The 24,043-nt window shown below is 30.6% G+C and overlaps 1 protein-coding gene across 1 annotated transcript in view; it reads left to right on the top strand.

The window, feature by feature from the left end:
• Positions 1–24,043, top strand: part of LOC127289949 (microphthalmia-associated transcription factor) — a 113,071-nt gene that overhangs the window by 79,860 nt on the left and 9,168 nt on the right. The window contains exon 6 of the mRNA XM_051318282.1: positions 20,102–20,384. Coding sequence (XP_051174239.1) covers positions 20,102–20,384 — 283 coding nt within the window. The remainder of the gene's footprint in view (positions 1–20,101; positions 20,385–24,043) is intronic.

Below are 24,043 nucleotides of genomic sequence, written 5' to 3'. Positions count from 1 at the left end.
ATTTTTTTCTACACTTTTAGGTGTATTTTGTGCAAGAATATGCAATAAAATCTTCTGCCTAAGAAAAATTGAATTTTTTTTGAAATTTTTTTTTTGACCTGGATGACTTTTTGGTGGTAATAGAGGTGTTCCTCTACTCGGATTTGTCTGTCGATTTTTTTCTACACTTTTTAGGTGTATTTTGTGCAAGAATATGCAATAAAATCTTCTGCCTAAGAAAAATTGAATTTTTTTTGAAATTTTTTTTTTGACCTGGATGACTTTTTGGTGGTAATAGAGGTGTTCCTCTATTCGGATTTGGCTGTCGATTTTTTTCTACACTTTTAGGTGTATTTTGTGCAAGAATATGCAATAAAATCTTCTGCCTAAGAAAAATTGAATTTTTTTTGAAATTTTTTTTTTGACCTGGATGACTTTTTGGTGGTAATAGAGGTGTTCCTCTACTCGGATTTGGCTGTCGATTTTTTTCTACACTTTTAGGTGTATTTTGTGCAAGAATATGCAATAAAATCTTCTGCCTAAGAAAAATTCAATTTTTTTTGACATTTGTTTTTTGACCTGGATGACTTTTTGGTGGTAATAGAGGTGTTCCTCTACTCAGATTTGGCTGTCGATTTTTTTCTACACTTTTAGGTGTATTTTGTGCAAGAATATGCAATAAAATCTTCTGCCTAAGAAAAATTGAATTTTTTTTGAAATTTTTTTTTTGACCTGGATGACTTTTTGGTGGTAATAGAAGTGTTCCTCTACTCGGATTTGGCTGTCGATTTTTTTCTACACTTTTAGGTGTATTTTGTGCAAGAATATGCAATAAAATCTTCTGCCTAAGAAAAATTCAATTTTTTTTGAAATTTTTTTTTTGACCTGAATGACTTTTTGGTGGTAATAGAGGTGTTCCTCTACTCGGATTTGGCTGTCGATTTTTTTCTACACTTTTAGGTGTATTTTGTGCAAGAATATGCAATAAAATCTTCTGCCTAAGAAAAATTGAATTTTTTTTGAAATTTTTTTTTTGACCTGGATGACTTTTTGGTGGTAATAGAGGTGTTCCTCTACTCGGATTTGTCTGTCGATTTTTTTCTACACTTTTAGGTGTATTTTGTGCAAGAATATGCAATAAAATCTTCTGCCTAAGAAAAATTGAATTTTTTTTGAAATTTTTTTTTTGACCTGGATGACTTTTTGGTGGTAATAGAGGTGTTCCTCTATTCGGATTTGGCTGTCGATTTTTTTCTACACTTTTAGGTGTATTTTGTGCAAGAATATGCAATAAAATCTTCTGCCTAAGAAAAATTGAATTTTTTTTGAAATTTTTTTTTTGACCTGGATGACTTTTTGGTGGTAATAGAGGTGTTCCTCTACTCGGATTTGGCTGTCGATTTTTTTCTACACTTTTAGGTGTATTTTGTGCAAGAATATGCAATAAAATCTTCTGCCTAAGAAAAATTCAATTTTTTTTGACATTTGTTTTTTGACCTGGATGACTTTTTGGTGGTAATAGAGGTGTTCCTCTACTCAGATTTGGCTGTCGATTTTTTTCTACACTTTTAGGTGTATTTTGTGCAAGAATATGCAATAAAATCTTCTGCCTAAGAATAATTGAATTTTTTTTGAAATTTTTTTTTTGACCTGGATGACTTTTTGGTGGTAATAGAAGTGTTCCTCTACTCGGATTTGGCTGTCGATTTTTTTCTACACTTTTAGGTGTATTTTGTGCAAGAATATGCAATAAAATCTTCTGCCTAAGAAAAATTGAATTTTTTTTGAAATTTTTTTTTTGACCTGGATGACTTTTTGGTGGTAATAGAGGTGTTCCTCTACTCGGATTTGGCTGTCGATTTTTTTCTACACTTTTAGGTGTATTTTGTGCAAGAATATGCAATAAAATCTTCTGCCTAAGAAAAATTGAATTTTTTTTGAAATTTTTTTTTTGACCTGGATGACTTTTTGGTGGTAATAGAGGTGTTCCTCTACTCGGATTTGGCTGTCGATTTTTTTCTACACTTTTAGGTGTATTTTGTGCAAGAATATGCAATAAAATCTTCTGCCTAAGAAAAATTGAATTTTTTTTGAAATTTTTTTTTTGACCTGGATGACTTTTTGGTGGTAATAGAGGTGTTCCTCTACTCGGATTTGGCTGTCGATTTTTTTCTACACTTTTAGGTGTATTTTGTGCAAGAATATGCAATAAAATCTTCTGCCTAAGAAAAATTGAATTTTTTTTGAAATTTTTTTTTTGACCTGGATGACTTTTTGGTGGTAATAGAGGTGTTCCTCTACTCGGATTTGGCTGTCGATTTTTTTCTACACTTTTAGGTGTATTTTGTGCAAGAATATGCAATAAAATCTTCTGCCTAAGAAAAATTCAATTTTTTTTGACATTTGTTTTTTGACCTGGATGACTTTTTGGTGGTAATAGAGGTGTTCCTCTACTCAGATTTGGCTGTCGATTTTTTTCTACACTTTTAGGTGTATTTTGTGCAAGAATATGCAATAAAATCTTCTGCCTAAGAATAATTGAATTTTTTTTGAAATTTTTTTTTTGACCTGGATGACTTTTTGGTCTTAATAGAGGTGTTCCTCTACTCGGATTTGGCTGTCAATTTTTTTCTACACTTTTAGGTGTATTTTGTGCAAGAATATGCAATAAAATCTTCTGCCTAAGAAAAATTGAATTTTTTTTGAAATTTTTTTTTTGACCTGGATGACTTTTTGGTGGTAATAGAGGTGTTCCTCTACTCGGATTTGGCTGTCGATTTTTTTCTACACTTTTAGGTGTATTTTGTGCAAGAATATGCAATAAAATCTTCTGCCTAAGAAAAATTGAATTTTTTTTGAAATTTTTTTTTTGACCTGGATGACTTTTTGGTGGTAATAGAGGTGTTCCTCTACTCGGATTTGGCTGTCGATTTTTTTCTACACTTTTAGGTGTATTTTGTGCAAGAATATGCAATAAAATCTTCTGCCTAAGAAAAATTGAATTTTTTTTGAAATTTTTTTTTTGACCTGGATGACTTTTTGGTGGTAATAGAGGTGTTCCTCTACTCGGATTTGGCTGTCGATTTTTTTCTACACTTTTAGGTGTATTTTGTGCAAGAATATGCAATAAAATCTTCTGCCTAAGAAAAATTGAATTTTTTTTGAAATTTTTTTTTTGACCTGGATGACTTTTTGGTGGTAATAGAGGTGTTCCTCTACTCGGATTTGGCTGTCGATTTTTTTCTACACTTTTAGGTGTATTTTGTGCAAGAATATGCAATAAAATCTTCTGCCTAAGAAAAATTGAATTTTTTTTGAATTTTTTTTTTGACCTGGATGACTTTTTGGTGGTAATAGAGGTGTTCCTCTACTCGGATTTGGCTGTCGATTTTTTTCTACACTTTTAGGTGTATTTTGTGCAAGAATATGCAATAAAATCTTCTGCCTAAGAAAAATTGAATTTTTTTGAAATTTTTTTTTGACCTGGATTACTTTTTGGTGGTAATAGAGGTGTTCCTCTACTCGGATTTGGCTGTCGATTTTTTTCTACACTTTTAGGTGTATTTTGTGCAAGAATATGCAATAAAATCTTCTGCCTAAGAAAAATTGAATTTTTTTTGAAATTTTTTTTTTGACCTGGATGACTTTTTGGTGGTAATAGAGGTGTTCCTCTACTCGGATTTGGCTGTCGATTTTTTTCTACACTTTTAGGTGTATTTTGTGCAAGAATATGCAATAAAATCTTCTGCCTAAGAAAAATTGAATTTTTTTTGAAATTTTTTTTTTGACCTGGATGACTTTTTGGTGGTAATAGAGGTGTTCCTCTACTCGGATTTGGCTGTCGATTTTTTTCTACACTTTTAGGTGTATTTTGTGCAAGAATATGCAATAAAATCTTCTGCCTAAGAAAAATTGAATTTTTTTTGAAATTTTTTTTTTGACCTGGATGACTTTTTGGTGGTAATAGAGGTGTTCCTCTACTCGGATTTGGCTGTCGATTTTTTTCTACACTTTTAGGTGTATTTTGTGCAAGAATATGCAATAAAATCTTCTGCCTAAGAAAAATTGAATTTTTTTTGAAATTTTTTTTTTGACCTGGATGACTTTTTGGTGGTAATAGAGGTGTTCCTCTACTCGGATTTGGCTGTCGATTTTTTTCTACACTTTTAGGTGTATTTTGTGCAAGAATATGCAATAAAATCTTCTGCCTAAGAAAAATTGAATTTTTTTTGAAATTTTTTTTTTGACCTGGATGACTTTTTGGTGGTAATAGAGGTGTTCCTCTACTCGGATTTGGCTGTCGATTTTTTTCTACACTTTTAGGTGTATTTTGTGCAAGAATATGCAATAAAATCTTCTGCCTAAGAAAAATTGAATTTTTTTTTTTTGACCTGGATTACTTTTTGGTGGTAATAGAGGTGTTCCTCTACTCGGATTTGGCTGTCGATTTTTTTCTACACTTTTAGGTGTATTTTGTGCAAGAATATGCAATAAAATCTTCTGCCTAAGAAAAATTGAATTTTTTTTGAAATTTTTTTTTTGACCTGGATGACTTTTTGGTGGTAATAGAGGTGTTCCTCTACTCGGATTTGGCTGTCGATTTTTTTCTACACTTTTAGGTGTATTTTGTGCAAGAATATGCAATAAAATCTTCTGCCTAAGAAAAATTGAATTTTTTTTGAAATTTTTTTTTTGACCTGGATGACTTTTTGGTGGTAATAGAGGTGTTCCTCTACTCGGATTTGGCTGTCGATTTTTTTCTACACTTTTAGGTGTATTTTGTGCAAGAATATGCAATAAAATCTTCTGCCTAAGAAAAATTGAATTTTTTTTGAAATTTTTTTTTTGACCTGGATGACTTTTTGGTGGTAATAGAGGTGTTCCTCTACTCGGATTTGGCTGTCGATTTTTTTCTACACTTTTAGGTGTATTTTGTGCAAGAATATGCAATAAAATCTTCTGCCTAAGAAAAATTGAATTTTTTTTGAAATTTTTTTTTTGACCTGGATGACTTTTTGGTGGTAATAGAGGTGTTCCTCTACTCGGATTTGGCTGTCGATTTTTTTCTACACTTTTAGGTGTATTTTGTGCAAGAATATGCAATAAAATCTTCTGCCTAAGAAAAATTGAATTTTTTTTGAAATTTTTTTTTTGACCTGGATGACTTTTTGGTGGTAATAGAGGTGTTCCTCTACTCGGATTTGGCTGTCGATTTTTTTCTACACTTTTAGGTGTATTTTGTGCAAGAATATGCAATAAAATCTTCTGCCTAAGAAAAATTGAATTTTTTTTGAAATTTTTTTTTGACCTGGATGACTTTTTGGTGGTAATAGAGGTGTTCCTCTACTCGGATTTGGCTGTCGATTTTTTTCTACACTTTTAGGTGTATTTTGTGCAAGAATATGCAATAAAATCTTCTGCCTAAGAAAAATTGAATTTTTTTTGAAATTTTTTTTTTGACCTGGATGACTTTTTGGTGGTAATAGAGGTGTTCCTCTACTCGGATTTGGCTGTCGATTTTTTTCTACACTTTTAGGTGTATTTTGTGCAAGAATATGCAATAAAATCTTCTGCCTAAGAAAAATTGAATTTTTTTTGAAATTTTTTTTTTGACCTGGATGACTTTTTGGTGGTAATAGAGGTGTTCCTCTACTCGGATTTGGCTGTCGATTTTTTTCTACACTTTTAGGTGTATTTTGTGCAAGAATATGCAATAAAATCTTCTGCCTAAGAAAAATTGAATTTTTTTTGAATTTTTTTTTGACCTGGATGACTTTTTGGTGGTAATAGAGGTGTTCCTCTACTCGGATTTGGCTGTCGATTTTTTTCTACACTTTTAGGTGTATTTTGTGCAAGAATATGCAATAAAATCTTCTGCCTAAGAAAAATTGAATTTTTTTTGAAATTTTTTTTTTGACCTGGATGACTTTTTGGTGGTAATAGAGGTGTTCCTCTACTCGGATTTGGCTGTCGATTTTTTTCTACACTTTTAGGTGTATTTTGTGCAAGAATATGCAATAAAATCTTCTGCCTAAGAAAAATTGAATTTTTTTGAATTTTTTTTTGACCTGGATGACTTTTTGGTGGTAATAGAGGTGTTCCTCTACTCGGATTTGGCTGTCGATTTTTTTCTACACTTTTAGGTGTATTTTGTGCAAGAATATGCAATAAAATCTTCTGCCTAAGAAAAATTGAATTTTTTTTGAAATTTTTTTTTTGACCTGGATGACTTTTTGGTGGTAATAGAGGTGTTCCTCTACTCGGATTTGGCTGTCGATTTTTTTCTACACTTTTAGGTGTATTTTGTGCAAGAATATGCAATAAAATCTTCTGCCTAAGAAAAATTGAATTTTTTTTGAAATTTTTTTTTTGACCTGGATGACTTTTTGGTGGTAATAGAGGTGTTCCTCTACTCGGATTTGGCTGTCGATTTTTTTCTACACTTTTAGGTGTATTTTGTGCAAGAATATGCAATAAAATCTTCTGCCTAAGAAAAATTGAATTTTTTTTGAAATTTTTTTTTTGACCTGGATGACTTTTTGGTGGTAATAGAGGTGTTCCTCTACTCGGATTTGGCTGTCGATTTTTTTCTACACTTTTAGGTGTATTTTGTGCAAGAATATGCAATAAAATCTTCTGCCTAAGAAAAATTGAATTTTTTTTTTTTGACCTGGATTACTTTTTGGTGGTAATAGAGGTGTTCCTCTACTCGGATTTGGCTGTCGATTTTTTTCTACACTTTTAGGTGTATTTTGTGCAAGAATATGCAATAAAATCTTCTGCCTAAGAAAAATTGAATTTTTTTTGAAATTTTTTTTTTGACCTGGATGACTTTTTGGTGGTAATAGAGGTGTTCCTCTACTCGGATTTGGCTGTCGATTTTTTTCTACACTTTTAGGTGTATTTTGTGCAAGAATATGCAATAAAATCTTCTGCCTAAGAAAAATTGAATTTTTTTTGAAATTTTTTTTTTGACCTGGATGACTTTTTGGTGGTAATAGAGGTGTTCCTCTACTCGGATTTGGCTGTCGATTTTTTTCTACACTTTTAGGTGTATTTTGTGCAAGAATATGCAATAAAATCTTCTGCCTAAGAAAAATTGAATTTTTTTTTTTTTGACCTGGATTACTTTTTGGTGGTAATAGAGGTGTTCCTCTACTCGGATTTGGCTGTCGATTTTTTTCTACACTTTTAGGTGTATTTTGTGCAAGAATATGCAATAAAATCTTCTGCCTAAGAAAAATTGAATTTTTTTTGAAATTTTTTTTTTGACCTGGATGACTTTTTGGTGGTAATAGAGGTGTTCCTCTACTCGGATTTGGCTGTCGATTTTTTTCTACACTTTTAGGTGTATTTTGTGCAAGAATATGCAATAAAATCTTCTGCCTAAGAAAAATTGAATTTTTTTTGAAATTTTTTTTTTGACCTGGATGACTTTTTGGTGGTAATAGAGGTGTTCCTCTACTCGGATTTGGCTGTCGATTTTTTTCTACACTTTTAGGTGTATTTTGTGCAAGAATATGCAATAAAATCTTCTGCCTAAGAAAAATTGAATTTTTTTTGAAATTTTTTTTTTGACCTGGATGACTTTTTGGTGGTAATAGAGGTGTTCCTCTACTCGGATTTGGCTGTCGATTTTTTTCTACACTTTTAGGTGTATTTTGTGCAAGAATATGCAATAAAATCTTCTGCCTAAGAAAAATTGAATTTTTTTTGAAATTTTTTTTTTGACCTGGATGACTTTTTGGTGGTAATAGAGGTGTTCCTCTACTCGGATTTGGCTGTCGATTTTTTTCTACACTTTTAGGTGTATTTTGTGCAAGAATATGCAATAAAATCTTCTGCCTAAGAAAAATTGAATTTTTTTTGAAATTTTTTTTTTGACCTGGATGACTTTTTGGTGGTAATAGAGGTGTTCCTCTACTCGGATTTGGCTGTCGATTTTTTTCTACACTTTTAGGTGTATTTTGTGCAAGAATATGCAATAAAATCTTCTGCCTAAGAAAAATTGAATTTTTTTTTTTTGACCTGGATTACTTTTTGGTGGTAATAGAGGTGTTCCTCTACTCGGATTTGGCTGTCGATTTTTTTCTACACTTTTAGGTGTATTTTGTGCAAGAATATGCAATAAAATCTTCTGCCTAAGAAAAATTGAATTTTTTTTGAAATTTTTTTTTTGACCTGGATGACTTTTTGGTGGTAATAGAGGTGTTCCTCTACTCGGATTTGGCTGTCGATTTTTTTCTACACTTTTAGGTGTATTTTGTGCAAGAATATGCAATAAAATCTTCTGCCTAAGAAAAATTGAATTTTTTTTGAAATTTTTTTTTTGACCTGGATGACTTTTTGGTGGTAATAGAGGTGTTCCTCTATTCGGATTTGGCTGTCGATTTTTTTCTACACTTTTAGGTGTATTTTGTGCAAGAATATGCAATAAAATCTTCTGCCTAAGAAAAATTGAATTTTTTTTGAAATTTTTTTTTTGACCTGGATGACTTTTTGGTGGTAATAGAGGTGTTCCTCTACTCGGATTTGGCTGTCGATTTTTTTCTACACTTTTAGGTGTATTTTGTGCAAGAATATGCAATAAAATCTTCTGCCTAAGAAAAATTGAATTTTTTTTGAATTTTTTTTTGACCTGGATGACTTTTTGGTGGTAATAGAGGTGTTCCTCTACTCGGATTTGGCTGTCGATTTTTTTCTACACTTTTAGGTGTATTTTGTGCAAGAATATGCAATAAAATCTTCTGCCTAAGAAAAATTGAATTTTTTTTGAAATTTTTTTTTTGACCTGGATGACTTTTTGGTGGTAATAGAGGTGTTCCTCTACTCGGATTTGGCTGTCGATTTTTTTCTACACTTTTAGGTGTATTTTGTGCAAGAATATGCAATAAAATCTTCTGCCTAAGAAAAATTGAATTTTTTTTGAAATTTTTTTTTTGACCTGGATGACTTTTTGGTGGTAATAGAGGTGTTCCTCTACTCGGATTTGGCTGTCGATTTTTTTCTACACTTTTAGGTGTATTTTGTGCAAGAATATGCAATAAAATCTTCTGCCTAAGAAAAATTGAATTTTTTTTGAAATTTTTTTTTTGACCTGGATGACTTTTTGGTGGTAATAGAGGTGTTCCTCTACTCGGATTTGGCTGTCGATTTTTTTCTACACTTTTAGGTGTATTTTGTGCAAGAATATGCAATAAAATCTTCTGCCTAAGAAAAATTGAATTTTTTTTGAAATTTTTTTTTTGACCTGGATGACTTTTTGGTGGTAATAGAGGTGTTCCTCTACTCGGATTTGGCTGTCGATTTTTTTCTACACTTTTAGGTGTATTTTGTGCAAGAATATGCAATAAAATCTTCTGCCTAAGAAAAATTGAATTTTTTTTGAAATTTTTTTTTTGACCTGGATGACTTTTTGGTGGTAATAGAGGTGTTCCTCTACTCGGATTTGGCTGTCGATTTTTTTCTACACTTTTAGGTGTATTTTGTGCAAGAATATGCAATAAAATCTTCTGCCTAAGAAAAATTGAATTTTTTTTTTTTTGACCTGGATTACTTTTTGGTGGTAATAGAGGTGTTCCTCTACTCGGATTTGGCTGTCGATTTTTTTCTACACTTTTAGGTGTATTTTGTGCAAGAATATGCAATAAAATCTTCTGCCTAAGAAAAATTGAATTTTTTTTGAAATTTTTTTTTTGACCTGGATGACTTTTTGGTGGTAATAGAGGTGTTCCTCTACTCGGATTTGGCTGTCGATTTTTTTCTACACTTTTAGGTGTATTTTGTGCAAGAATATGCAATAAAATCTTCTGCCTAAGAAAAATTGAATTTTTTTTGAAATTTTTTTTTTGACCTGGATGACTTTTTGGTGGTAATATAGGTGTTCCTCTACTCGGATTTGGCTGTCGATTTTTTTCTACACTTTTAGGTGTATTTTGTGCAAGAATATGCAATAAAATCTTCTGCCTAAGAAAAATTGAATTTTTTTTGAAATTTTTTTTTTGACCTGGATGACTTTTTGGTGGTAATAGAGGTGTTCCTCTACTCGGATTTGGCTGTCGATTTTTTTCTACACTTTTAGGTGTATTTTGTGCAAGAATATGCAATAAAATCTTCTGCCTAAGAAAAATTGAATTTTTTTTGAAATTTTTTTTTTGACCTGGATGACTTTTTGGTGGTAATAGAGGTGTTCCTCTACTCGGATTTAGCTGTCGATTTTTTTCTACACTTTTAGGTGTATTTTGTGCAAGAATATGCAATAAAATCTTCTGCCTAAGAAAAATTGAATTTTTTTTGAAATTTTTTTTTTGACCTGGATGACTTTTTGGTGGTAATAGAGGTGTTTCTCTACTCGGATTTGGCTGTCGATTTTTTTCTACACTTTTAGGTGTATTTTGTGCAAGAATATGCAATAAAATCTTCTGCCTAAGAAAAATTGAATTTTTTTTGAAATTTTTTTTTTGACCTGGATGACTTTTTGGTGGTAATAGAGGTGTTCCTCTACTCGGATTTGGCTGTCGATTTTTTTCTACACTTTTAGGTGTATTTTGTGCAAGAATATGCAATAAAATCTTCTGCCTAAGAAAAATTGAATTTTTTTTGAAATTTTTTTTTGACCTGGATGACTTTTTGGTGGTAATAGAGGTGTTCCTCTACTCGGATTTGGCTGTCGATTTTTTTCTACACTTTTAGGTGTATTTTGTGCAAGAATATGCAATAAAATCTTCTGCCTAAGAAAAATTGAATTTTTTTGAAATTTTTTTTTGACCTGGATTACTTTTTGGTGGTAATAGAGGTGTTCCTCTACTCGGATTTGGCTGTCGATTTTTTTCTACACTTTTAGGTGTATTTTGTGCAAGAATATGCAATAAAATCTTCTGCCTAAGAAAAATTGAATTTTTTTTGAAATTTTTTTTTTGACCTGGATGACTTTTTGGTGGTAATAGAGGTGTTCCTCTACTCGGATTTGGCTGTCGATTTTTTTCTACACTTTTTGGTGTATTTTGTGCAAGAATATGCAATAAAATCTTCTGCCTAAGAAAAATTGAATTTTTTTTGAAATTTTTTTTTTGACCTGGATGACTTTTTGGTGGTAATAGAGGTGTTCCTCTACTCGGATTTGGCTGTCGATTTTTTTCTACACTTTTAGGTGTATTTTGTGCAAGAATATGCAATAAAATCTTCTGCCTAAGAAAAATTGAATTTTTTTTGAAATTTTTTTTTTGACCTGGATGACTTTTTGGTGGTAATAGAGGTGTTCCTCTACTCGGATTTGGCTGTCGATTTTTTTCTACACTTTTAGGTGTATTTTGTGCAAGAATATGCAATAAAATCTTCTGCCTAAGAAAAATTGAATTTTTTTTGAAATTTTTTTTTTGACCTGGATGACTTTTTGGTGGTAATAGAGGTGTTCCTCTACTCGGATTTGGCTGTCGATTTTTTTCTACACTTTTAGGTGTATTTTGTGCAAGAATATGCAATAAAATCTTCTGCCTAAGAAAAATTGAATTTTTTTTTTTTGACCTGGATTACTTTTTGGTGGTAATAGAGGTGTTCCTCTACTCGGATTTGGCTGTCGATTTTTTTCTACACTTTTAGGTGTATTTTGTGCAAGAATATGCAATAAAATCTTCTGCCTAAGAAAAATTGAATTTTTTTTGAAATTTTTTTTTTGACCTGGATGACTTTTTGGTGGTAATAGAGGTGTTCCTCTACTCGGATTTGGCTGTCGATTTTTTTCTACACTTTTAGGTGTATTTTGTGCAAGAATATGCAATAAAATCTTCTGCCTAAGAAAAATTGAATTTTTTTTGAAATTTTTTTTTTGACCTGGATGACTTTTTGGTGGTAATAGAGGTGTTCCTCTACTCGGATTTGGCTGTCGATTTTTTTCTACACTTTTAGGTGTATTTTGTGCAAGAATATGCAATAAAATCTTCTGCCTAAGAAAAATTGAATTTTTTTTGAAATTTTTTTTTTGACCTGGATGACTTTTTGGTGGTAATAGAGGTGTTCCTCTACTCGGATTTGGCTGTCGATTTTTTTCTACACTTTTAGGTGTATTTTGTGCAAGAATATGCAATAAAATCTTCTGCCTAAGAAAAATTGAATTTTTTTTGAAATTTTTTTTTTGACCTGGATGACTTTTTGGTGGTAATAGAGGTGTTCCTCTACTCGGATTTGGCTGTCGATTTTTTTCTACACTTTTAGGTGTATTTTGTGCAAGAATATGCAATAAAATCTTCTGCCTAAGAAAAATTGAATTTTTTTTGAAATTTTTTTTTTGACCTGGATGACTTTTTGGTGGTAATAGAGGTGTTCCTCTACTCGGATTTGGCTGTCGATTTTTTTCTACACTTTTAGGTGTATTTTGTGCAAGAATATGCAATAAAATCTTCTGCCTAAGAAAAATTGAATTTTTTTTGAAATTTTTTTTTTGACCTGGATGACTTTTTGGTGGTAATAGAGGTGTTCCTCTACTCGGATTTGGCTGTCGATTTTTTTCTACACTTTTAGGTGTATTTTGTGCAAGAATATGCAATAAAATCTTCTGCCTAAGAAAAATTGAATTTTTTTTGAAATTTTTTTTTTGACCTGGATGACTTTTTGGTGGTAATAGAGGTGTTCCTCTACTCGGATTTGGCTGTCGATTTTTTTCTACACTTTTAGGTGTATTTTGTGCAAGAATATGCAATAAAATCTTCTGCCTAAGAAAAATTGAATTTTTTTTGAAATTTTTTTTTTGACCTGGATGACTTTTTGGTGGTAATAGAGGTGTTCCTCTACTCGGATTTGGCTGTCGATTTTTTTCTACACTTTTAGGTGTATTTTGTGCAAGAATATGCAATAAAATCTTCTGCCTAAGAAAAATTGAATTTTTTTTGAAATTTTTTTTTTGACCTGGATGACTTTTTGGTGGTAATAGAGGTGTTCCTCTACTCGGATTTGGCTGTCGATTTTTTTCTACACTTTTAGGTGTATTTTGTGCAAGAATATGCAATAAAATCTTCTGCCTAAGAAAAATTGAATTTTTTTTGAAATTTTTTTTTGACCTGGATGACTTTTTGGTGGTAATAGAGGTGTTCCTCTACTCGGATTTGGCTGTCGATTTTTTTCTACACTTTTAGGTGTATTTTGTGCAAGAATATGCAATAAAATCTTCTGCCTAAGAAAAATTGAATTTTTTTTGAAATTTTTTTTTTGACCTGGATGACTTTTTGGTGGTAATAGAGGTGTTCCTCTACTCGGATTTGGCTGTCGATTTTTTTCTACACTTTTAGGTGTATTTTGTGCAAGAATATGCAATAAAATCTTCTGCCTAAGAAAAATTGAATTTTTTTTGAAATTTTTTTTTTGACCTGGATGACTTTTTGGTGGTAATAGAGGTGTTCCTCTACTCGGATTTGGCTGTCGATTTTTTTCTACACTTTTAGGTGTATTTTGTGCAAGAATATGCAATAAAATCTTCTGCCTAAGAAAAATTGAATTTTTTTTGAAATTTTTTTTTTGACCTGGATGACTTTTTGGTGGTAATAGAGGTGTTCCTCTACTCGGATTTGGCTGTCGATTTTTTTCTACACTTTTAGGTGTATTTTGTGCAAGAATATGCAATAAAATCTTCTGCCTAAGAAAAATTGAATTTTTTTTGAAATTTTTTTTTTGACCTGGATGACTTTTTGGTGGTAATAGAGGTGTTCCTCTACTCGGATTTGGCTGTCGATTTTTTTCTACACTTTTAGGTGTATTTTGTGCAAGAATATGCAATAAAATCTTCTGCCTAAGAAAAATTGAATTTTTTTTGAAATTTTTTTTTTGACCTGGATGACTTTTTGGTGGTAATAGAGGTGTTCCTCTACTCGGATTTGGCTGTCGATTTTTTTCTACACTTTTAGGTGTATTTTGTGCAAGAATATGCAATAAAATCTTCTGCCTAAGAAAAATTGAATTTTTTTTGAAATTTTTTTTTTGACCTGGATGACTTTTTGGTGGTAATATAGGTGTTCCTGTACTCGGATTTGGCTGTCGATTTTTTTCTACACTTTTAGGTGTATTTTGTGCAAGAATATGCAATAAAATCTTCTGCCCAAGAAAAATTGAATTTTTTTTGAAATTTTTTTTTTGACCTGGATGACTTTTTGGTGGTAATAGAGGTGTTCCTCTACTCGGATTTGGCTGTCGATTTTTTTCTACACTTGTAGGTGTATTTTGTGCAAGAATATGCAATAAAATCTTCTGCCTAAGAAAAATTGAATTTTTTTTGAAATTTTTTTTTTGACCTGGATGACTTTTTGGTGGTAATAGAGGTGTTCCTCTACTCGGATTTGGCTGTCGATTTTTTTCTACACTTTTAGGTGTATTTTGTGCAAGAATATGCAATAAAATATTCTGCCTAAGAAAAATTGAATTTTTTTTGAAATTTTTTTTTTGACCTGGAAGACTTTTTGGTGGTAATAGAGGTGTTCCTCTACTCGGATTTGGCTATCGATTTTTTTCTGCACTTTTAGGTGTATTTTGTGCAAGAATATGCAATAAAATCTTCTGCCTAAGAAAAATTGAATTTTTTTTGAAATTTTTTTTTTGACCTGGATGACTTTTTGGTGGTAATAGAGGTGTTCCTCTACTCGGATTTGGCTGTCGATTTTTTTCTACACTTTTAGGTGTATTTTGTGACAGAATGTGCAATAAAATCTTCTGCCTAAGAAAAATTGAATTTTTTTTGAAATTTGTTTTTTGACCTGGATTACTTTTTGGTGGTAATAGAGGTGTTCCTCTACTCGGATTTGGCTGTCGATTTTTTTCTACACTTTTAGGTGTATTTTGTGCAAGAATATGCAATAAAATCTTCTGCCTAAGAAAAATTGAATTTTTTTTGAAATTTTTTTTTTGACCTGGATGACTTTTGGTGGTAATAGAGGTGTTCCTCTACTCGGATTTGGCTGTCGATTTTTTTCTACACTTTTAGGTGTATTTTGTGCAAGAATATGCAATAAAATCTTCTGCCTAAGAAAAATTGAATTTTTTTTGAAATTTTTTTTTTGACCTGGATGACTTTTTGGTGGTAATATAGGTGTTCCTGTACTCGGATTTGGCTGTCGATTTTTTTCTACACTTTTAGGTGTATTTTGTGCAAGAATATGCAATAAAATCTTCTGCCTAAGAAAAATTGAATTTTTTTGAAATTTTTTTTTTGACCTGGATGACTTTTTGGTGGTAATAGAGGTGTTCCTCTACTCGGATTTAGCTGTCGATTTTTTTCTACACTTTTAGGTGTATTTTGTGCAAGAATATGCAATAAAATCTTCTGCCTAAGAAAAATTGAATTTTTTTTGAAATTTTTTTTTTGACCTGGATGACTTTTTGGTGGTAATAGAGGTGTTCCTCTACTCGGATTTGGCTGTCGATTTTTTTCTACACTTTTAGGTGTATTTTGTGCAAGAATATGCAATAAAATCTTCTGCCTAAGAAAAATTGAATTTTTTTTGAAATTTTTTTTTTGACCTGGATGACTTTTTGGTGGTAATAGAGGTGTTCCTCTACTCGGATTTGGCTGTCGATTTTTTTCTACACTTTTAGGTGTATTTTGTGCAAGAATATGCAATAAAATCTTCTGCCTAAGAAAAATTGAATTTTTTTTGAAATTTTTTTTTTGACCTGGATGACTTTTTGGTGGTAATAGAGGTGTTCCTCTACTCGGATTTGGCTGTCGATTTTTTTCTACACTTTTAGGTGTATTTTGTGCAAGAATATGCAATAAAATCTTCTGCCTAAGAAAAATTGAATTTTTTTTGAAATTTTTTTTTTGACCTGGATGACTTTTTGGTGGTAATAGAGGTGTTCCTCTACTCGGATTTGGCTGTCGATTTTTTTCTACACTTTTAGGTGTATTTTGTGCAAGAATATGCAATAAAATCTTCTGCCTAAGAAAAATTGAATTTTTTTTTTTTGACCTGGATTACTTTTTGGTGGTAATAGAGGTGTTCCTCTACTCGGATTTGGCTGTCGATTTTTTTCTACACTTTTAGGTGTATTTTGTGCAAGAATATGCAATAAAATCTTCTGCCTAAGAAAAATTGAATTTTTTTTGAAATTTTTTTTTTGACCTGGATGACTTTTTGGTGGTAATAGAGATGTTCCTCTACTCGGATTTGGCTGTCGATTTTTTTCTACACTTTTAGGTGTATTTTGTGCAAGAATATGCAATAAAATCTTCTGCCTAAGAAAAATTGAATTTTTTTTTTTTGACCTGGATTACTTTTTGGTGGTAATAGAGGTGTTCCTCTACTCGGATTTGGCTGTCGATTTTTTTCTACACTTTTAGGTGTATTTTGTGCAAGAATATGCAATAAAATCTTCTGCCTAAGAAAAATTGAATTTTTTTTGAAATTTTTTTTTTGACCTGGATGACTTTTTGGTGGTAATAGAGGTGTTCCTCTACTCGGATTTGGCTGTCGATTTTTTTCTACACTTTTAGGTGTATTTTGTGCAAGAATATGCAATAAAATCTTCTGCCTAAGAAAAATTGAATTTTTTTTGAAATTTTTTTTTTGACCTGGATGACTTTTTGGTGGTAATAGAGGTGTTCCTCTACTCGGATTTGGCTGTCGATTTTTTTCTACACTTTTAGGTGTATTTTGTGCAAGAATATGCAATAAAATCTTCTGCCTAAGAAAAATTGAATTTTTTTTGAAATTTTTTTTTTGACCTGGATGACTTTTTGGTGGTAATAGAGGTGTTCCTCTACTCGGATTTAGCTGTCGATTTTTTTCTACACTTTTAGGTGTATTTTGTGCAAGAATATGCAATAAAATCTTCTGCCTAAGAAAAATTGAATTTTTTTTGAAATTTTTTTTTTGACCTGGATGACTTTTTGGTGGTAATAGAGGTGTTCCTCTACTCGGATTTGGCTGTCAATTTTTTTCTACACTTTTAGGTGTATTTTGTGCAAGAATATGCAATAAAATCTTCTGCCCAAGAAAAATTGAATTTTTTTTGAAATTTTTTTTTTGACCTGGATGACTTTTTGGTGGTAATAGAGGTGTTCCTCTACTCGGATTTGGCTGTCGATTTTTTTCTACACTTGTAGGTGTATTTTGTGCAAGAATATGCAATAAAATCTTCTGCCTAAGAAAAATTGAATTTTTTTTGAAATTTTTTTTTTGACCTGGATGACTTTTTGGTGGTAATAGAGGTGTTCCTCTACTCGGATTTGGCTGTCGATTTTTTTCTACACTTTTAGGTGTATTTTGTGCAAGAATATGCAATAAAATCTTCTGCCTAAGAAAAATTGAATTTTTTTTGAAATTTTTTTTTTGACCTGGATGACTTTTTGGTGGTAATAGAGGTGTTCCTCTACTCGGATTTAGCTGTCGATTTTTTTCTACACTTTTAGGTGTATTTTGTGCAAGAATATGCAATAAAATCTTCTGCCTAAGAAAAATTGAATTTTTTTTGAAATTTTTTTTTTGACCTGGATGACTTTTTGGTGGTAATAGAGGTGTTCCTCTACTCGGATTTGGCTGTCGATTTTTTTCTACACTTTTAGGTGTATTTTGTGCAAGAATATGCAATAAAATCTTCTGCCTAAGAAAAATTGAATTTTTTTTGAAATTTTTTTTTTGACCTGGATGACTTTTTGGTGGTAATAGAGGTGTTCCTCTACTCGGATTTGGCTGTCGATTTTTTTCTACACTTTTAGGTGTATTTTGTGCAAGAATATGCAATAAAATCTTCTGCCTAAGAAAAATTGAATTTTTTTTGAAATTTTTTTTTTGACCTGGATGACTTTTTGGTGGTAATAGAGGTGTTCCTCTACTCGGATTTGGCTGTCGATTTTTTTCTACACTTTTAGGTGTATTTTGTGCAAGAATATGCAATAAAATCTTCTGCCTAAGAAAAATTGAATTTTTTTTTTTTGACCTGGATTACTTTTTGGTGGTAATAGAGGTGTTCCTCTACTCGGATTTGGCTGTCGATTTTTTTCTACACTTTTAGGTGTATTTTGTGCAAGAATATGCAATAAAATCTTCTGCCTAAGAAAAATTGAATTTTTTTTGAAATTTTTTTTTTGACCTGGATGACTTTTTGGTGGTAATAGAGGTGTTCCTCTACTCGGATTTAGCTGTCGATTTTTTTCTACACTTTTAGGTGTATTCTGTGTAAGAATTTGCATTGAAATCGTCTGTCTAAGAATTGATAATCGTTTCCATAGCAACCATTACTATAGCAGTTTACAAATAATGTAATTATAAATTATTTAGTATATACAAATAACTTTGGATCTGATTTTAAAAAGGCACGAAACTCTATATGTAGGCGCTTTGCGCCTTTTTCATTTTCTGTCTTTTTTATTTCTATTAATAAAGAAAGATATATATACTTTTCCTTGTGAGAAGGTTCAAAGTTGAAGGGAAAAATGGAAGTTCAGTTACGCTTTCTATCCTTCGGGGACTTGTTCTATGCTCTTACACTTTCCGCGTGTGTGTGTATGTCAGTCTATCGTATTACCTAAAAATGTCACAGATAATCTTGGCTAGTGATGTGCGACAGGCAAACGCGGATTCGATTTTTCCACTTGGAAGGATAAGGCAAAGAATTACTTTCTCCCAAAATGGAGCTCTCTCGCATGTGCCAAAGAGAAAAGAGAAGCATCAGAGAAACTAGAAGGGAAAAAAGTGAAAGGGTCGGGAATGACGAATGTTCAGTCATAATAGGCTTTCTATTTGTCGTTTATTTTACCAAAAAAAAGAGGAGAAGAAAATAAAAAAATCGCATTTATTTCAAAGATGACAAATCCCCATCGCCAATGACGCAAATTCGTATTTTTCTTGACAACAAAAAAAAATGACTAAAAGGATAATATGATAAAATTATGTAAAACCTGAATTTTTCAAACAAAAATTTCAATTTAAAAAAAAATTGTTAATAAAATTTCAATGCAATAATATAAAAATAAATCTGATAAATTCCAAAAGTTTAAGAGAGAGAGAGAGAGAGAGAGAGTTAAGCGCATTTTTCCTTAAGGCTGATTTTCATGAATTTTTCCTCCAATGGGTGGGAAATTCTTATATACGAAATAGTGATGCGAAGGTAAAAAGTCAGGACAGACACAAACAGGGAAAAGGAAAGAAATAGAATGTAGAAAAAGAAAATGAAAAAAAGAGAAGACAGTAAGCAGGACGACGTATTATGAAAATTCTTCGTGATTTCTTCGCGGTTGAATCCTCCATCGATATCGCGCAAGACGAATTGCGAGCCTGTGTCGAAGTGATGTAAAATTTTCACTTGCTTGCCCATGGCATTCCACGTGAATTCACTTCCGGAATTTTTCTCCGGATATCCCCGGAGATAGTTCCTCAATAGACAAAAGGCAAGGAAGAAAGAGTGTAAGAGAGAGTAAGAGAGAGAGACTGAGAAAAGGTGAAATATCGTTTATTCGACGCGGGCTTTTTGCATTCCTTCGTAAATTCTTCGCATTAATAATTCCTTCAAGATGTCCCTTCGCTTTTCTTCTCTATATAGAATTTAATGAATATTTGAATAGTGCGCGAGCATAGACTGTTTCAACATTTTCTCAATGATTTGCCCGTATTTAAATTGAATTTATAATTGAATTTTGCTTTTATTTATATTAGAGAGAGAGAGATAGAGACACAATATAAAAAAGAAGGGACAAAAATATTCTTTTTTTGAATTAAGTAAATAAATAGTTGATTAAAAAAAAATTGCTAAACAATAATTCCTTAAAAAAATTGTAATAAAACAGTTTTTTTTACACCCCAAGAAATATTTTATTGACGTTTATTTGAGAAAAATAAAATTTATTTGAAACAAATCAATAATTATTTGCAAAAAAACAAAAATATTTATTTAGCTCTTAAAAAATATATCTTCTCTGGATGCATTACAAAAAAAAATTTTTTGAATATTTTCTTGTTTAATTTTAGATACTGAAGAGGATGTTAAAATCTAGAATTATGTTTTAATTTCCCTGTTTCGTAATGAACGTTATAGTTAATAAAAATAATAGTCAATAATAAATTATTACCTAAAAATAAATTATTTTAGTAATTTTTTTTTTAAATAAATTATAATTATGTAAAAAATTGAATTTTTTATTTTTCAGATATTACGAGATTGTAAGGGATGTGAGGCCAAATAAAGGGACTATTTTAAAATCATCAGTAGAATATATAAAACTTCTTAAAAATGAATTAACGAGAATGAAGCAAAGTGAACTGAGGCATAAACAGTTGGAGAATCAGAACCGGAGGTTGCTCTTACGTGTTCAGGAGCTGGAACTTCAGGCGAAGACACATGGAATTCCGCTTGCGGATTTTAGCTCATGGGCTTCTACATCGGAAGGCCTCTTTAACGCTTATGCCAAGCACAAACTCGAACATCGAAAGGTAAGCTATTTTTAAACTTCACTTTAAACGGTTTTTCTATTTTTTTTTTTTTTTTTTGCCCAGGCAAAGCTATGAGACTGAATTTTAAAAAATATTTCTCCCTTAGAGGCATATTTTTTATTTTTATCCAGTGAAAAAAAAAAAAAAAAAAAATTTACAATAAATTTTTCACATTTTTCAGTTTGCAATATTATATAAAATTTTTTAAATTCTGATAATCTATGAAAAAAATCTCGCAGGTAATTAACGTCCTACAAATAATAATTTTTGCTATATTAAATAAATATCAACATAAATAATAATTATAAAATTCTCCAGGGGAAAAATTTTAGGAATTTATCTGTATAAACGAAAATTATTTTCCACATGAATAGGATTTTTTTTTTTTTTTTATCAAAAAGCTGTGAAATTTTTTTTTTTCGTTACGTAGTTGGTGACCATATGAAAAAGTATTAAAGAAAAAAAGAATGGTTAAATTCGAAATATTGATGGAATTAAATGGTGGGTTAAAAAAATGCGAAAAGATTTATAAGATTTATCGAGAAAAAAATCGACATTTTTTTTTTTTTATTGAATTTCATGTGAAAAGAATTTTTTTTTTTTGGTTTTTCTAGTAAAAAAAACATGGAACTTTTTTTTTTTTTTTGGCAAATAGAGATAAAATAATCGAGAGAAATTGGAGGCTGTGTGTGGGACCTCAAAAGCTTGTAACCGCCTATCGGAGTATATGGCTGGTTCGTTTTCTCTTTGACTCGTCAATCCATGTAAACATTTAAATTGTTTTAAGCTCGTTTCGTAATCTGCATCTGTTTTTACGAGAATCTAGCATGGCTGTTTGTTTTATTCGATTGCTCATTCGCTAGGGATGCGTGTAGGCACTAACGCCCTATTGATACGAGAGTATATGTCTATCTCTCTTTTGTGTTGTATAACCACCAGTCAATTGAATGCTCTTTAAAGGTGATAGTACCGTTGTCTTCGATTTTGCATGACGCGTGCTTTGTAATTTTAATTTTTATGAATGTTTTTAGTATTCTTTCCTTAATTTTATAAGATTTCATCAGATTTTTTAACAATGCCAAAAAAAGAGAAATTATTTTCAAAAGGAACTTTACAAAAAAAAAAATTTATATAGATCAAAGTTATTCTCGATTTTAGAAAAAAAAAAAATTATTGTATTAAGTTATTTTTGATAAAAGAAAAAAATTATTTTCAAAAGTTATTTTCAATAAAATAAAATAATTACTTTCTAAAGTTATTTTCGATAAGAAAAAATTATTTTCTAAAGTTATTTTTGATAAAAGAAAAAAAATTATTCATAAGCGATGGTAATTCATCGGCAATTTAATTAGCAATTAGATAAAAAAAATTTGTTAGCAATCCATTTTTTATTAACCGTTTACTAGGAAACTAATATTTACTAGTATTATTTTCTATTTACTTGAAACTTATTCGTAATTTTTTATTAATAATTATTTAGCAGTTTGTTGTGATTATTTATTTTTACTATTTAGCAATATTTATTAGCAAATTTATTTAGCATTAGCAATAAATTAGCAATTATGAAACTTAATATTAATTGTAAATTATTTATTGTTTTCTATAATCAACATTATTATTAATTTTCCTAAAGAAAAATATAAAATTTATAAAGAAAAGTCTTTTTTTTATACAATTAAGCTAATAAAAAAAAAAAAATAAATAAATAAAAGTCCATTAAAAAAAAAAAATTTTACAATATTGATGAAATCAATTGAAAGTTTCAGGGACATTTTTATTTTGAAATTATCAAGCGCTTATTTACTCTGATTTATAAGTCACTAAGAATTTATAAATAGTTAATTGTAAATAACTTGATTGTCTGTTACAGTAAACGTAATATATTTCAAATTGAAATTGTTTTATTTCAATTGTCATTTCAAATGGCTCAAATATTTATGAAGAAATAATGAAATGACTTTGAAATAATCATGGAAAATTGTATTATTATAGTGACAGGAAAATATTATTGAAAAAACATTGTTATTTTCATACCTATAATTGGATAGAAAAAAAAACCGCTTCTTATAAAAAAAAAAAAAAATTTACATATAATTTAATGGAAATTTTTCAAATTGTGAATTTAAAAAAAAAAAAGATTCAGGGAAAAATTCTTATAATTATCAATAGATAATTTTTAATTTAATTTAAAAAAAAAATTTTTTTTTTTTAGATAATTTCACATTTTAGTGAAATTTTTTGCTTATTTTTCAGTGAGGAAATTATTTTTCTCTATTTTTTCCCCCTTGAAGGTGCACACATTGAAAGTGGATTTAATTTCCCATAAAATGGTATTTAAATAAGTAAATCAGTTTTTGGTTAAAATATAATAAATTATGTGCAAGAATTTGCTGTTATATAAAGTGATTGTTAGTTTAAAGTTGTTTGTCTCGTTGTAGTTCTCTGCTCAATGCGAAGCAACACCATTCATTATCTGACTACTATGAATTCTTAATAGCCCGAATGAGGTGAAGTGTATTCATGAATGCGTTCTCTCGCACTTCCTGTGCTTCGCTTTCAGGAAACTGTGATTTTGTCTTGTGAATCTCTCAGTGAATTGTTTGAGAAAGATGTTCGAAGCTTTTCGTATAGGGTGTGAGTGATGAATTATTACAGGAGATAAAATTCCCCCCCCCTCTCTCTCTCTCTCTCTCTCTCTCTCTCTCTCTCTCTCGTTCTTTGAAAATCGTACTTTACGATCGGTTGCACTCCGATTAGATAACATTCTTCTAAAAAAAAAAAAAAAATGCTACTTTTGTGACGTTCTATTATCAAGAGTTGTGATTTTTATTGAGTCAAATCTTTTTTTTCTCTCTTCTTCACCAGGCAAGAATAAAAAATTTTTTTTTTTTTCCCCTTATCAAGTGTGAATTCTCTACCTTTAACATGATAATAGTTGGAAATTATTACAGTTCTAGATAAAGTAACACATCTCATGTAGCTGAAATCTCTCCGTCTGATTGGTAACGTAAACAATGATAAGAATACAAATTCTCTAAAAGATTAAATATCACCCATTTTTTTTTCTCCATTATTATTTAACTTCTCAATTTTTCAGTCATTTCTTTAATTTTGCTTTTTTTCCCAAAAAAAAAAAAAGGTTTAAAAAATGTTGGTATTGCGGTATTTCATGATTCGATAAAAGTTGTCGGGTTTGAGCTGTCGTGTCCTTGGGAAAGTAATCGAAGATCTGAGGTTTAAAAAGTTTAACCGCATTTGTTCAGGATTGAGAGACATCCAAACTTCTTATATATCCCAACCCCGTACGCTTCGCATTGAAGCAGGAAAATCGAAGAAAAACTTTCACCGCTTTGGCCACACCATTTGGAGTGAGGACTTTCCATGGACCAGTGAAAATGTATATCTGTTTACAAAAAAAAAAAAAAAAAAAAAAAAAAAAAAAAAAAAAAAAAAAAAAAAAAAAAAAAAAAACAACGGGCAAAGACAGTTACAATTCGTGATGAACTTTTTTTTTCTCACACTTTTGCCTCGCTGAACTTTCGATGAAGCAATTAGGCGATTAGGATCTTAATTGCTTTTGACCGCACACGTTCAATTTGCTCGCGTAATGCGACAGCAAAACGTCGATATTTCCGTTGATTTTTCGCTGATATTACCTT

This window comes from Leptopilina boulardi, unplaced genomic scaffold (genome assembly GCF_019393585.1).
Source record: "Leptopilina boulardi isolate dan_hultmark-lab unplaced genomic scaffold, ZJU_Lbou_2.1 LbouV2_51, whole genome shotgun sequence".
Lineage (NCBI taxonomy): Eukaryota > Metazoa > Arthropoda > Insecta > Hymenoptera > Figitidae > Leptopilina > Leptopilina boulardi.
The sequence above is the reverse complement of the archived record's forward strand: the minus strand, read 5'-3'. Positions and strand labels throughout refer to the sequence as shown.